Consider the following 16,885-nt stretch of genomic DNA (forward strand, 5'->3'; position numbering starts at 1 on the left):
TACACAAAATTTAAATATTATGTGTTTTAATATGTTGCCTTTGTAAAAATAAGTACATTATGTGGGCGAGTATGTATTTCATCTCAGTGCATGCATGCGTATGCATGTGTGTAAGTGTGTGCATGTGTGTGCATGTGTGTGGTAGGATGGTTAAGTCTAACATGTAAATAAAACCTGTATGAGATAATATAATTTTTAATTTCTAGATGCAGTAACAGCATCCTAGGATGAAATTTCTACCGTAAGGTTTAAGGGAAGCAAATTTTTTTGGTCTTGTAGAATTTTAGCATGATGGTGAAGCAGCATCATTGTATGAGGGGAAGAGAGGGAGATGTTTTATTTGACCAATGAAAAGAGAGCTTAAGGAAAGTCTCCTTAAATGGTTGTGAAACGGGGTGGTTCCTGGAACATCAGCAAAATGTGTCATACTATGGATGTTCAACTGATTGTTCGCAATGAAATGCTAAAAAATTTTAAACGAATGTTGGTCATAACTAATGTAGAATAAATTTTTAATGTTATAGTTTTGTAATGTGTTCTTACTTTTAATAAATGTATTAAACTTACCCTATTTATTTTTATTTATTTCCTTACATATCTATAATGAATATTTAGCTGTATGTTCCTCGAACGCAGCTTGAGTGCTTCGTAATGACACTTTAACGAGTCTATTGCCGTAGGCCATGACTGCTACCTGAGCGCCTCATGGCGCCACAAAGTCGGGCGACTAATGGATCTGTTGTGACATGCATGGTCAAGTCTATTGTTCGGGTCCCCTCGGCACTGCGAGACGACATTCCTGAGTGATGAGTCACGATGCATGCAGTGCCTCGCGACCTAATCTCTAATCACCTAGGCTATTAGTGGTTTTACCCGAGAGTGGTTTCCTATGTTAAGTTATTACCTACATTTCTACCTCCCACCCCTCACATACCTGCTACGACCTGCGCATGAGTCATGCTGGGTTTTTCCGAAGACAATGGTACTTCCCCTCCACATACTACATTCCTATTGGTAGGTTCGGTAAAAATACTATGTTCCTAATTGTTTTTTTCCAAGAACAAGCAGGTCCGCGGCTATAAAAGGCCGGGATTAGCTGTCGGAGCTTCATTGTGTTCTTGGAGTTTGAGAGAGCTAGTTCGTGTGTGTTTCGCTGCTACCACGATTTCTACCACCAACGCTACTTCGTGTTCTACAACTCCACTTCATTATTTTCTGAGGTATGCTACATGTTTCGTTAACATTGAATGTTTCTCAGCTTTTTCGTAGGTTATCAGCTAGCTAGTTTTTTCTCTGTACACTTATGTGTGGGTAGCCAGGAATTGTTTAGCTTAAACTTTTAACAGTACTTTAAATATTGTAGCATTTTTGGGTTGTGCATTAGAGTAGTTTTGAGGTTATGTAATCAATCATTTTTAGTTAACATTGAATACTTTTTCAGCTTTAACTTTTATCAGTACTTTAAAAATTCTACCATTTTTAGGATTGTACATGAAGGAGCAGCTTTGAGATTATGTTTGTAACTTTTTTATTTAGTAACATTGCTAACACTTTAGGTTAGTAGCTTGAGGTCTAGAGTTTTGAGGTTATGTTTGCAACTTTTTTTATTTAGTAACATTGCTATCAGTTTAGGTTAGTAAGCTTGAGGGCTAGAGTTTTGAGGTTATGTTTGTTTTTATGTAACATCTAGCTACATTGTATTCTTAATTCTTTTTTTATAGTTCTCCGTACGTCGAGCTTCCTTCGCGTGTTCCGTACGTTGAGACCAGTCTACCGATTGTCGTGATGGCGTCTACCGTCCAGAAATGCCGTTTCTGCTCTGCTACATTCACGGCAGGCAACAACCGCTACCGGCACGAGCGTCAGTGTGCTGAGAACCAGCATCGTAACCACCAGCAGTGCCACCTATGTGGAAAGATGGTCGCACGCAGCGATAAGATGCAGCAGCACCTTGCATCATGTACTGGAGCTGTCGCCACAAATCAGGCACCCGGTGTAGCTTCTGCTACAAGGCCTTCGCCCGTGCTGATGTCGCCAGACTACATGAGAAGTCGGCTTGCGGTCTTAACCCAAACCACATAGTGAATTCCTGCGAGAACTGCGCTAAGGAGTTCGCCAGGGCTGATAAGTTAAAAGCCCACATCAAGATATGCAAGGGGCCTGCTCCACCTCCGACAAAGAAGCAGAGGATGGTAGCAGTTAAGCCTGCAGTTACGCCCAAGCCTTCGACCAGCCGAACAAAGGTGGTGACTGGGGCTGGTTTGGCCAATTTCCATGGCTTCATCATCGCTGAAGTAGGATTCAAGGGCAACTTGAAGACGTATGTGGCAGAAAACACGTCAAGTACTGCCAAGGATATCTGCTCGTATCTGAACTCCATCAAGGCAAAAATAATGAGCCAACTTGTAGAGGAGATAGAGGAGAATGGTCCACTCAAATTCAACATCGTGCTTGAGTGTGATTACGAAAAACCTGTGGATGTCAGCGAAGACAAGAGAGCATTCAAAACCATTAATGTGCCCCTCTACGCAGTTCATGAGGTGGAGGAAGCAGTAACTGAATCCATCTCTAAGATCTGCAAGGAGGAGGAAGACTACATGGGGAAAGGGTCCGGATGGACTTTGTCGGCCATTAAGCGACTTCAACTTCGCATAAACAAGCTCGATCCACTCCGTGCCAGCTCCTACATCGAACTGCCTACCACCATCGAGTCAAGACATGCGGTGATAAATCCACAAAACTTCGAAGACCACATGTGTTTTAAGTGGTCTATTCTTGTGAAGTACGTGGAAGGAGAGCATCCAGAGCGTGTCAACCAGCGATACCATGACTTGGAAGAGAAATTCAACTTCACGAACATCGAGTTTCCTACTCCAATCAGACAAATACCGCTGTTCGAAAAACAGAACCCTGGAGTCTCCATCAACATCTACAGCATCGACGAGAATCTGAATGTTGTACCTGCACGAGTCGCTCCTGAAGAAAAAGAACATCATTTCGACCTTCTGCTCTTGGTCAATGACAATTCATCCCATTTCACCTACATTAAAAAATTTTCTGCCCTTGTTCGGTCCCAAATAACTACACATCATGATGCTATTCATGTTTGCAAAAGATGCTTCAAGCATTATGATGATCGGGATAGGGTTAGCGGGCTCACTGGTTTTCAGTGTTTGGAAAAACACCGTGAGCTCTGCAAACAGCATGCTTCTGTTCGGATGGAGATGCCTCAGCTTGATGAAAATGGCCAGCCTCCTGTTCTGCAGTTCAAAAACTTCCACCATGCTGATAAGATGCCCATCGTGGTTTATTGCGACTTTGAAGCAATTCTGGAGAAAATCCATATGTGTCACCCGAATCCTGATGAAGCATACACGCTGCAGTACCAAAAGCATAAAGCATACAGCTACTGCATTTTTGTGAAAGCAGATAATACAGTCATTCCAGCACACCTCACTTCAGCACTTCCATCAGAGCCTGAATTGTATCGCGGTTGTGACGCAGAAGATAAATTCATTTCTCGCATTGTGGAGATTGGTCATGATGTACAAAAAATATTTTTTACATCTGTTCCTATGACTCTGCTCACACATGCACAGAACACTGCTTTTCTGCAAGCAGGTGTGTGTTGCTACTGTGGAGGAAAGTTCGGAAGAACTGCAATGAAAGTTCGTGATCACAATCACTTTACCGGTGAATATCTGGGACCTGCATGTAATGACTGCAACCTTCTCAGGCGCAGACCAAAGAAGTTAATTGTGTTCTTCCACAACCTGGCGTACGACCAGAACTTCATTATCAGGAAGTTGGGGTACGACAGTAAAGACATCTTCATAATCCCGAATTCAGAGGAGAAGCTGATAACTTTTTCCAAGAAGTTGCATGATAAGTTCAGCATTCAGTTTGTCGATACGTTCCGTTTCATGAGTCGGGGTCTTGCTTCGCTCGCTGAGTTCTTGCCGGCAGACAAGTTTGTCAGTACTGCTGAGTTTTTCGCGCCTGATGAGTTGGAGTTGGTTACCCGCAAGGGTGTCTTCCCGTATGATTTTGTCGATTCTTTTGCTCGACTAGATGATACTAGTCTTCCACCTATCGGCGATTTCTACAATAGTCTGACTGATTCCATGATTTCAGAGATGGAGTACGCTCATGCAGTGAAAGTCTGGGATAAGTTTCAGTGTGCTACTTTGGGGGAGTACGCTGACTTGTACCTAAAGACGGATGTTCTGATTTTGGCGGACGTATTCGAGAATTTCCGTTCCATATGTTTGGAGACATATAGTTTAGATCCGTCTCACTATATTTCTTGTCCTGGATTCGCTTTCGATGCGATGCTTCGAACCACAGGTGTACAGCTAGAGCTTCTCACAGATAACGACATGTATATGTTTGTGGAGGCTGGTATTAGGGGAGGAGTAGCGCAAAGCATTAAACGTCATTGCGTAGCCAATAACTCCTACATACCTGAGACATATGATGCATCCAAGCCATCCACATTCCTGGAGTACATTGATGCAAATAATTTGTACGGGTGGGCGATGTCTCTGCCGCTTCCAATTCGGCATTTCCAATGGGCAGACACATCAATTGATGTCGTGTCTGTCCCAGATGATTCTCCTACAGGCTACATTATTGAGTGTGATGTGGAGTACCCTCCCGAGCTCCACGAAAGTCATAAAGACCTGCCATTTCTCCCCGTAAATCAGTGCCCGCCCGGCTCAAAGCAATCAAAGCTGATGACAACTCTTGAAAATAAAGAGCACTACATTGTCCACTACAAAAATCTACAGCAAGCAGTATCTCATGGGCTGAGAGTGACTAAGATACACCGAGTCCTACAGTTTGAGCAGTCGGCATGGTTGGAGCCCTATATTCGGCTGAATACCAACAAGCGGAAAGCAGCAGCCAACGAGTTCGAGAAGGAGTTCTTTAAGCTCGCTGTGAACTCGACATTTGGTAAACTGATGGAAAATAAAAGGCGGAGGCTCAAAATGGAGTTGGTGTGCTCCGAGAAGAGGTTCAAGAAGTTGGTGTGTCGTCCGTCCTTCAAGGACCGTACAATGTACGAACCGAATTTGTCTCTAGTCCACCTTAATCACGAGACCATCATTTTCGACAAGCCGATCTATGCCGGACTGGCCGTACTAGATCTTTCAAAGACTCTCATGTACGACTTCCACTACAATACCATGAAACCCCGTTACCATGACAATATTCACCTGATGTATATGGATACAGACAGTTTTGTGTATGAGATCCAGACAACAGACTTTTACTCAGACCTCAAAGCTGACCCTACACTGATGGCCAAATTCGACACCAGCTGCTACCCTTCCGACCACCCATGCTTCTCCCCCATCAACAAGAAAGTTGTCGGTAAATTCAAAGATGAATGTGGGGGAGAAGTGATGGAGGAGTTTGTAAGCCTACGGGCCAAACTCTACGCTTACAGGTGTGGTGGTAAGAGCGAGAAAAAGGCCAAGGGCATCCAGCGATGTGTGGTCAAAAAACACATAACATTCGACGACTACCTGGATGCCCTGCAAGACCACCGCACAATGAGGGCAGGCGTTAGAGCAATTCGCTCCCGTCAGCACATACTCTATACTGAGTACAGCAATAAGCTGGCCATAACGTGGGAGGACGACAAACGGCTGATCTGCGAAGATGGTATCCACACAGTCCCCCACGGATATGTATGAGGTGACGAATAATTTTTTTTCCTGTAAATAGTTTTTGATTTAAATAGTTTGGCAGTTTGGTAGTTGTTTCCATTTGTTGTATAGTTTTTTTGTTTTTTGTTTTATAGTTTTCATTTTGTTGTACAGTTTGTGTTTTTGCTGTATAGTTTCCATTTTTGTTGTAAAGTTTAAGTTTTTTGATGTATAGTTTCTGTTTTGCTCCATTTTTGTTGTGTAAAATATGTTCTTAATTTAATAAATACAATTTGACCTACATATTGTTTATTATTTTTAATATAGAACCTATATCCCACGAGGTACTGATACTTATAAATATCTTACAGAATGGTGAAATGTAATTATTCACAAACATTAAAATATCTGCTTCCATGCAGCTTTTAAACACGAGTACGCAAACACGGACTTGTTTAGGAATGTAATTATACACAGACATTAAAAATATCTGCTACCATGCAGCTTTTTAAATACGAGTACGCAAACAAGAGAAGAGAATATTACTTGTGAGTTAGAACTCTGAAAAATTTCTGGTCCGCTATGATGGGTTAATAATTTTTTTTTTTAAATTATCATTACTTTAACTAACGCATCCACAAAGATAGTATCGATAACATATATTTTAGTTAAAACCTATAAATGATAAGACTTTAAGAAAAAATGGTGGTTACAACAGCAAAATGACTGTGGATTTTGTGGTTTTCGTCTATAAGGGTCATAATAATGCTGGTACGGGATAGGAAATCGACCTTACATACACTAATGTACTTTAGAAACCTACACCCGATGATTACATCCATCAGATGAAATCAAGATGGCGGTCTCCAATAAATAAGATGGCTGCCTCCGACAGACAACGATGGTATATATTTTTTATTTTGATAATAAATTTATTTTAAAGAATGCGGTGTAACGAAAAATTGTAACAGGGGTGAGTGGGGTGTTCGATAGCGATATCATTGTAACATAGGAGTGGGGTGCTAGATGGTATATACGTAATATAGAGGAATTGGGTGTTCGATGCGCAGGTATTTAATTAAAATTGTATTAAATAATATATTTTTAAATTTTATTTTAAAATTTTGATTATTTAATTTTTTATAAATTTTAATTTTTTTCCCATTAAAATCGGATAATACATAAAGATTTTCAAGATGGTGTACGAAACTCAAAATGGCGGAATGATCTAGAAAAAAAAATGGCGGAATGTTCTAGAAAAACAAAATGGTCGTCGGGGTCAAAGGTCAAGGTCAAATACAAGATAGCCGCCGTAAGTGGCGTAATCCAAGATGGCCGCCGGAAGTGACGTATTACAAGATGGCCGCTGGAAGTGACGTATTCCAAGATGACCGCCGCGGATCCCCGGATCCCCCACCCCACACCCCTGTCCCAGGATGAACCAAATACACCTACTTGGATGTTTTAATTTTTCGCAGTTCACGACGAAATTGTGCACGTAAATTGTCAATTTTTTTTTCTTAACAAAGTCGACGTCGGCTTCTGGAAACATTTCTCTCGTACCGGTATAATCGAATGCACGAACACATTTCTCAAAGAGATTACCTGATCATTCGAAGATGTCCGGTATTCGCCACGGTATCCGGGTTCAGCACGACGGCGCACCTGCACATTTCAGAGTGCGTCTGATTGGTCAAGGAGTTCCTGCAACGTCTCCTGCGATGCCGCCCCCTCCCTCCATAACCACCCACAGGTCGCCTCTCGACGCTGTCTCCTGTGAGCCTCGCCGGCCGACTCTCGAGACATCAGCCTGCGTCGCGGCGGCGCTACGTCAGACCTGACAACAGTTATTGCAAATGGCGTTGTGATTAGTATTTTTTTTCTAAAAAAAAGTTTGATAACATAACTACTTTTGCCTACACATTACCATTGAATATATATAATGTAAGTTATATATATTCAATGACATTACTTTTCTGACGCCTTGATAACGCCACCGCCATGTCGTTCGAGTGTAATGCGTGTTAACCTACTTGTCAGGCGATTTAAATTTGGAATTTTTGTCACTGAACGTACGCATTCCGCGAAAACAATGCTTGCCCGTTACGACAAGACGATTTTTATTTTGTCAATTCAGATGTTCTTGTTGTTAGTATTCCACTTAAAATCGACGATTACAGCCCCGTGATATAGAATTACATGCGAAAATAGGGTGGCCACCCCTTTTTTTTTTGACGTGACAACGTCTAATAAATCGTTGAACGCCGGCTGCACGCACGAAAAAGTGTCCCGTTATGCACATTGTCCCATTACGCTGTGTTCCGTTACGCTCATTGTACGCTTGCGCCGCATCTATCTCTCTTCCACTCGATTGGAACAACCATCGATTTGACTTTTTCGATACACATTAAACTTGAAACACTCCCTTTCGTTTCTTACTTTTCCTATCATCGTCCTATCCTTAACAGAAGAACACAGATTGGAAGAAGTTAAAGAGCAAACATGTATAAATGTTATAGTTAAAGAATCTCTTCGTTAAAGTAATAAACATATTTGAATTAATAAGTGCAAATAAAAGTAAATTTATCAATGAAATTGTAGATTTAATTTCACTCCTTCTTTGTATCCATACAAAATAGTGATAATTCAATAAAAATGATTCAATTTTATTCATAAAAGTATGCAATCATTTCATCAATGTTTTGTTACGACGCTGTCCCGTTAAACTATCGTCCGTAAACCGACTTTACAGACGACCAATTTTTTTTTATAGAAAGGGAGTTATATAGTCAACCTCGCGACGGACAACTTGTTGCAGTGTCGAGGGAACGAAAACACTCCGAGAAAACCTGAGGGTAAACTGGTAATTCATTAAATAAAAAGAGAGTCCTTGCCAACAATTACCAGCATTGCACACGAAACACCTGTTTTATACAGACGTATTTGCATTTCAATGAAATTTTATCCACCAAGCTGATGAATCCCAACGAATATTGCAATAAGAGTGAACTGTTTCCAGGCACTAGAAACTGCTGTAGCGAAGTTGAGGGTTAGGAAACATATCACTGCTCTGAACCACGTTATTGCCTCCGCACGACGGCTGCCAGGGATTCCCCTTTGCGGTTTTCCTGTCACGTGAGAACCCCGAGTTCAAGGCCGCCGACAATCTGCCGGGTCGTGAGCACCGCAGGCCTCAGGAGAAAACACACGTCATTACTGCGCTGGAAAGTGTGTCAAGATTCCGATACGTTAGTTGATCATATGTCTTCGCAAATATATACTTAGCTACGATAATCCAGGAACAGATTATTAAAAAAAAAAGTATACACTGTAAAAAATGGAAAAAATTACATTTGTAAAGGTTTTGTATTGTAGTGTAACTTAAAAAAATAATAATAATCTAGCACAGTTCGTTGATGCAAGCTTTTGGACATACGCCATTCCTAAGCACATGTATCTATGTAGAAGAAAACTACAAAAAACACAAAAGACAAAAACACAAATTAAGCAAATAATTGCTGTTGTCAACAGGACATCAAGTCATGCACTCCCATTGCACAAATCATTCAAAGATAATAGTTCGTGTAACATTGCACAAATATTTCTAGAAACAGTCTTTTGTAAAAATTCACGAAAGTACTTTTTTGTTTCAATAACTAACGTGTTGAATTACATACGTGTTTAGCAACAAGTGTGTTGATTAATCATAGTCATAGTTTCGGCCAGTAAAGTTTTCGTTATATATAGACACTTACGTCATTGTAGATGTGCATAATACTTATCATATTAAATTTACAGCATTCCGTGAACTACAAAATAATTACAACATGTTTTACAATCAATACTGAGATAAACTCATTTAATATACATTAGGTTACGGAAGCGGTATTCCCATTTTTTCATAATGTATTGTTGCGTTCGGTGGTTGAAACGTTGGGAGGCTAATTCAGTCAGATTATGAGTAGAGACCCGTGAATTTCGCGGATTCATTTCGTGTTATGCTAAAATTCAAATAATTATACCTTAGTGCTGCTTCTGTCATTGGTTCTCTGTTAATCTGGAGGACTGAAGGCCAATTAGAGACCCTCACTCATAGAAGTGTCGAATCACAGGCCACCCAGTCGAGACGACTCACAAGTCAACAGCCAATGAACAGTTGGCATTTGCCCAAGTGTGTAGAGGATATTGTAGTCTATCCTGGAGGTCATTGAATCCGCGAAATTCACGGGTCTCTAATTATAAGTAGTGTTAACTTGATCATTGAAAGGTGATAAAATCAAAAATCTCTAAAGTACACAGCTAAAAACTACAAAAACAAATTTGGAAGTAGTACAAATTTACATGTTCATTGTTAGTGTAAATTTAGTTGAGACTTGAAAACTTGCGTTTGAAGACAGTCTCAAATGAATACCACTATACATTTGAATAACATTTCCATTGGAGCGTGTTTTTTAGACGCGTCTTGAAATACCTGAAGATAATAACAAAATAACAAAAATACTTATTACCCAATCATATGAAACGAACCCGCACAGGAAGTAAAAAAATGGCAGGAGCGTATGAAAAAAAAAAAAACACACAGGCGTGTGTTTACCTGCTCATTGGTACTACAAAATAAAGCGAATTCCGCAGGTTAACAGGTCTTACTTTAAATAAGTTATTGTTGACGCGTGATTCTCAACCAGATATGTAGTACTGATACACGTAACAATAATAAATTTTATATCCTCTTTTTTTACATATTGATTACAATTCACTAAATCAAACAGGAAAATTTACCCCTCACAAAAGCAAGATTGCAAGTAATTGCATCTAGTCATTTTAATATGCGTGCGGTATGTTGACCGATGTAAACATTTTAAAAATTGTAACAATTGACAAATCATTAAATAAAAACAACTTAAGAAATTTTACATAAGTTTTCATAAAGTTTAAAGTTAAGAAGAGCAATTAATTCAAATCCAAGATAAAGTATAACATTGTTTCAGAAAAAAAAACTGTAGTAAAAAAGACAAAAATTAATATTTATATGAAAAGTACAAGCAGGCCTACGTAATTTACTACAGTATATATAAAACCTTATTTAAATATTACGGAAGTCTCTTCATCAGTTAAATATTCAGCCAATGATGGACTTTTTTTTTTTATTAATTTGGATATAATTTTTAATCGTCAGTCAATTTGTCGGCGGGAAGCTGTGATTGAGTGCGTGTGGTGTTGTCCGCAGTGATGCAGTGTGGCTTCGCGTGTCTGGAGGCTGGCTCCGTCAGGTCCAAGAATGCCACCAACATCATCATGAAGAACGTCTTCGACATGCGTGAGTCCTCCCGCCGATACAACACCGGCATATTCTCTACTACTGCGCCCGAAGTCGTCATTGGCTTAATCTTACCAACTGCACGCAGAAATGCCAGATTCAGCCCATGTTCAACAAAACCACGCTGTTTTTTTTTACCAACCGCCAAGTCTGGGCCACGTAACTTGAATCAGATTTTAACGGTTCCAAAAAAAATGGTACCGCTGGTACCCATTCCCAAAATGTCACATGCATGTCTAAGAACACTGGCCACCACGTGAAGTTGTTTACAAACAATGTTGGCAAAGCAACAGTGGCATGCAGACCATTGGCACTACTTTAAACAAATATCAGTTTTGAGACAATTAACATGACACATACTATACAACTGTACACCTGTTTTATTTTTATTTTTGAAAATTTAAAATACAGGTGTACATAAAAGAATGTTCCAGTTTAAATGGTATATTATAACAGTTTAATTTAGACTAATTACAACAAATCATACATTATATTGAAAGTAAACTAACCTAGTATTTTTTTGTTACAGATATTTAATATGCACCTTTAGTTACGCGGCACACATCCAACCTAAAGTCCAATTCTTCCCACACTTTGGTTAACAAGTTCGGAATAATGGAAGCAATAGCCTCTTCAATTCTGTGTTTCAACTCTGGGGCAAATGATTAGTTAGCAGCGGAACGAAGACACGATCTTATATAAAGCTCCAAAAAATCGCATGGCGTTATGTCAGGTGAACGTGAAGGCCAGCGAAAAATAGCTCCGTCGTCTCGACCATTACGACCAATCCAGCGTCAGGGACGTCGACGTTCAACCACTCTCGTACAATGCAATTACTTTAGGAATGGGCTCCATCCTGTTGCCAAATAAAGTTTACAGGTTCACATTCTACTATTTGGGGAAAGAGGCATTCTTTCAACTTAGGGCCTGCCTCTGTCTTTTATTTTGTAATTTTTGTACTCATATTCTGTTTATTTTAGTAACACTAGTTTTATTTAACTAAATCTCTAGTTTAGTTTATTTGTTAATGATTTAATTTTAATTACTTGAGGTGAATTTTGTTCGTAAGATATCAAGTTGGCAACTGTTGGAATAAGCTGGTAGCTCAGAGAAACAGACGCCTATTTTAGCTTAAGTTTATAATGAACTTTTTATCTAACTTTTAAATGGTGGTGTTATTTATATTTAATTTTTTACGGGGTGGAGCATAGACACTTTAAGCATTTATTCTTATTTAATTTTGTACATGGCTCCCACATTCGATTACGGGCCCTGGACCCAGGATCGAAGACGCAGGCTTCCCCCCCCCCCCCCCCCCCCTCTTTTTTTTTCAATTTTACAGTCACGTGCTACATTATAATTTCATGGTTATTTCTTACCTACACTTGTTTTAGAATGTTATTTAACCTAAAAATACAGGGTATAATTATGGTTACTATTTCATAAGTCTAAACTAAGCTTTTTTTAAAAATATATTTTACCTTAAAATAACCACAGCGAGTATTATGTATGTTTACCTTCACAGACTGAGTTAAAAATAAACGTGGCTGGGCCCAGGGGTCCACCCAGCCCCCCCCTTGTGGGGGCCATGTGTTTTGTATCTGTGTGTGCGTGTATAAAACTCTCGAATGCGCGAGTACTGGCGCGCGCAACAGTGGAACGAGGCGCGGCCAGTGCGCGCGCGGGCAGACACCAGACAACTCTAGCCGAGACGGGCGATTGAGGCAGGTCGCGACAGCGGGTTCCCGAAGCTGTGTGTGCGACGCGGCGCCGCGAGCGGGAACTTCAAAATAAACCCCGAACGCGTCCACGAGGATGCGTGTGACGCCGGTAGCGTTTCCGTGTTGGAAACGTGAAGTGCATTTTCGACCGTAGAAACACCACGTTAGGCTGCTGCTGAACCGGACTGTGGAACACGTCCTTCAGCAACTTGGGGCGTGAGTTGTCTAGGCAGACACGAGTACTGTTCCAAACTGGACTTTGTAACTACAAGTATGTGTCTTCTTGTTCTACGAGTTGCAAGCCATGCGAATCCATGCAAGACCGTGCGCGTGTTCCAAAAAGAAACACACGGCTCTCACCCTTTGCGGAAGCAACAGTAACTGTGAAATTTATGACGGTTTTTGCACACAAAATACATACGTCACGCACGAGTCGCGATGGACTTTTAAGTTGATTATGCCGGCATTACTTTTAAATAAACATTTTGTAAGACTTTTTCTTGTAACAAAAATTTTAATAATTAATTATTTTTAGCTCCGCAAAAATACGTTGTATCTACGAACTTTAAAAAAAAATTTTTTTGTTGAATTTTTCAAGGTACTTTTAAGTGTCTAAATAATCTCTACGTATTAGAGTTATGGCAATTTTTTTGTTATAATTGCCAGAATATTTTTAGTTTGCCTATTTGCAGAAAGGTAAACAAATAATTTTATAATTGTATTATTTATTTGCGTCTTGCGCGTGCGAATTTAAATGTTACTTGGTAATTATTTTGGTAAATAGGTACAGTGTAAAGTAATATTAACTTGTTGCCATTGGATGGTTTATTTTTGCTTCATTTGTTTGTATCGTATATTTTCTATTAATAGTTTTGCTACCTTTTTAATGAGTTTAAAATTTTTTTGCCACCATCACGCATCGTAAACGTCTTGCTTTCTCTTGTCTTATTGACCAGTCATCTGCTTGTGTGTTTGCTGTGGGCCCAGACCATGTCGCGGTCGGGGTCGCGGTAAGTGGTCGGGCGGTGTTCTCAGAGATATCTAAAGTTAAATGTTAAATGTTAAATGTTAAATGAAACCGCCGAGAGACGCAGTCCCAACCCGGGGATGGGGACGGAAGTTGTTCGCTGAAAGATACAGCACTTACTTTCAGGTGGCGCTCCAAGCGAGAAAACAACAAAGCAGTATTCGCGCATGCGCTTATCTGAAACTAGGTTACTCTTTAATTGTGACCTCGAACCAACAATCTACAGTGATTACAGTTGGTTCTATTAAAATGCATAACTGGGACAATCTGTATAAAGTGGTGTTTACACGCAGAACGTATTTAAATGCACTTATAATGAACTAACTGCAGTTCCCGGCGTTGCCCGGGCTGAGCACAGGGTGAAGGGGATATTTTTCGAAATCAGATGTAGTTAGTAATTGTCTTCTTAATTTGAATGTCAAGTGTGCAAAATAATTTATATCACTTTCAGATCCCGACAGACGTTGTTCTGCCAGTGTATAGTTATTTACCTGTATATATCGAAAAATTGGTGGTCTGTATGTAATCAAGACTCTATAAAGCACTATAGAAAAAAGCTGAAAAATAAGAGATTACTAATATTGAAAAGATTCCATTATATAGCTAATGCTCGGCATACATTGCAATGCCTCATTCAGTTTTGTTTTGTAATATGTTTTAAGTAGTTACACCAACGACCTAGGTCGTTGAGTTACACATATACATCTCACTAAATATATATTTATCTCTATCTACATCTATATATATCTATGTATCTCTCTTTCTCTATTTATCTCTTTATATCTGCATATATACATATATACCTCCCACTATCTCTATCTCTTCTATATAAATCTCTATATAGCTCTATACATCTATATATTTCTTTATATGACCCATTTCATTCTCTATACCTCGCTCCATCTCAATTATCTCTCTGTCTCTCTCTATCTCACTATATATATATATATATATATATATATATATATATATAATATAAAAATGAATCGCAAAATGTGTTGGTAAGCGCATAAATCAACAACGCCTGGACCAATTTGGCCAATTTTTTTTTAAATGTTCGTTGAAGTTCAAAGATGGTTTTTACGACGAGAAAAATTCGAATAATTGGTCGGAAAAACCCTAAAACCAGCCCTTTTCTTTTTCCCATACAAACGTTTTCTAACTAAAGCGAGCACTCATTGATGTTTAAACAATGTAGGTATGTTCCAAACGTCAAAGAGTCAATTTGCACTTTATTACCTCTGTACAACGTTCAATCATATCTATCAAAACAGTGTGCGTTGGAGCACAGATAAATAAAAAAAAAAAACCGAAATCGAATAGTTCAATTTGGTCGGCTTCGCGATATTATTTCATTTGTTTTACTTTAAATTGCATCAGTTTTCAAGTCATTACATCAGTCAAACAAAACCAGCTTTACCAAAATTATTTCATAAGTTTAAGTTTTTCTTATTTCTTTTCCCTATTTTAAATACGGCTTGAAGGATTTGACTCCAAGTCATATCAAATTAAAAAAAAGTTGAAACAACAACAAACTGTCAATGTCAGTGTTTTTTTCCCTTGGATTTTAGGTTACCTACCCTAATGAGTTTGCTTTTGTCAACTTATACACGAAACAAATTCTTACCTATATAGTGTTTTGTGCAGTGTTTATTTACGTATGATCGCTAATTATTGCATGTGACAAAATAATCTATAATATAGATATGCCTCCTATTAGACGAATCAATTTAAGTAGAAGAACCCGAAATGCTACAAACCAAGCTAATTACCGATCTAATCATGCACTACAATGAAAATAAAAATTATTATGTTTCACATGATTAACAATAAAGAGATTACTTATTTTTTATCTTTATATTTATATGTTTTATTTAATTATATTTCTTATTCACAACACCCTATCACCAGGGTGACAGTTCTGTTCAGGAGAATTTTTCGCCCCGACTATAAAATATGTAGGAACAAAAAAATGTCACATTACAAATCATTTTGACAGGACTTTATTGCAATTTAATCAGGCAGTACGAAGTCTGCCGGGTCAGCTAGTATATATATATATATATATATATATATATATATATATATATATATATATATATATATATATATCACTCTAGCTCTGTCTCTCTTTTATATTTAAATAAATTGTGTCATGCGTGCGCACTTATACAACAAAAACAGACGAAGTGCCGCTATATAATATGAAATAAACACATTTTTTGAAACTATTCGTGCCCCAACTATTGCACAAACAAACGAAAATTAAAGACATGACAAACGCATCAAACGCTGGCGCGTTTAAAATTCAAGGCAACAAACTATATATATTGACGAAGTTAAGAACAAAACTGTTATTAGCGCCTTTATTTTGCTAGCTGCTGCGAGCTCCACTAAGCGGGCTGGTCTCACCAAGGAGAAAAATATGAATTTGCCAGACCTTACTATGTGTATGATTGTGTGGCAGACATAGAGAATGACACTCACTCACAATTTGTATGTCTATGACCTATGATTTTTTCTGTTATAAAATGAAATTATCACTTTTTCACTCCCTTAGGGATGGAATTTAATATTAATATGTGGTCTATGTGTTAATCCAGGTTATGAGCTCGCTGTAGGCCAAATTAAATCCAGATCCGTTCAGCCGTTCTGGCGTGATTGAGTAACATCCATTCATCCATCCATCCATCCATCCAAACTTTCACATTTATAATATTAATGGGATGTTAAACACTTATGTCAAGGACGCACCAACAGTCGTCTGCCAGGACCGATATATCTATGTTGGCGAATAAGTCGTTCAATGATGGACTAAACAAATTATTGCGCATCTTACGCGCGTGGTCTATATCAGTGTTTGGTCTATAATCCCTCTGATTTGCACTAACGCCAAGTCAGACCTTTGTCATACTAACCTCTGAAAATAAAACAACCTTGCACTTAAACGCATTTAAATGTAACTTTAGCTGAGACTGGTACATATGTTGGCTGACAGACCAGAAGTTGATATACCAACATATTTCAGAGAACTCGCTACTCTTAAGCGAGTTCTCATTAAAAAGTAGACAAGCGAGGACGTGTTTCAGTTCCGCTGGTACAGGGCCGCCTAGTCGATCACAGATACTAGTTCCTGAGTTATGTGAGGCCTTATATAAGTACTTTG

The 16,885-nt window shown here is 38.9% G+C and overlaps 1 protein-coding gene across 1 annotated transcript in view; it reads left to right on the top strand.

Moving 5' to 3' along the window:
- The window catches only part of LOC134530524 (putative ammonium transporter 1), a 57,441-nt gene that overhangs the window by 23,716 nt on the left and 16,840 nt on the right, over window positions 1–16,885 (top strand). The window contains exon 3 of the mRNA XM_063365418.1: window positions 10,882–10,971. Within this exon, the coding sequence (XP_063221488.1) occupies window positions 10,882–10,971 (90 nt within the window). The remainder of the gene's footprint in view (window positions 1–10,881; window positions 10,972–16,885) is intronic.

Source organism: Bacillus rossius, chromosome 3 (genome assembly GCF_032445375.1).
Source record: "Bacillus rossius redtenbacheri isolate Brsri chromosome 3, Brsri_v3, whole genome shotgun sequence".
Lineage (NCBI taxonomy): Eukaryota > Metazoa > Arthropoda > Insecta > Phasmatodea > Bacillidae > Bacillus > Bacillus rossius.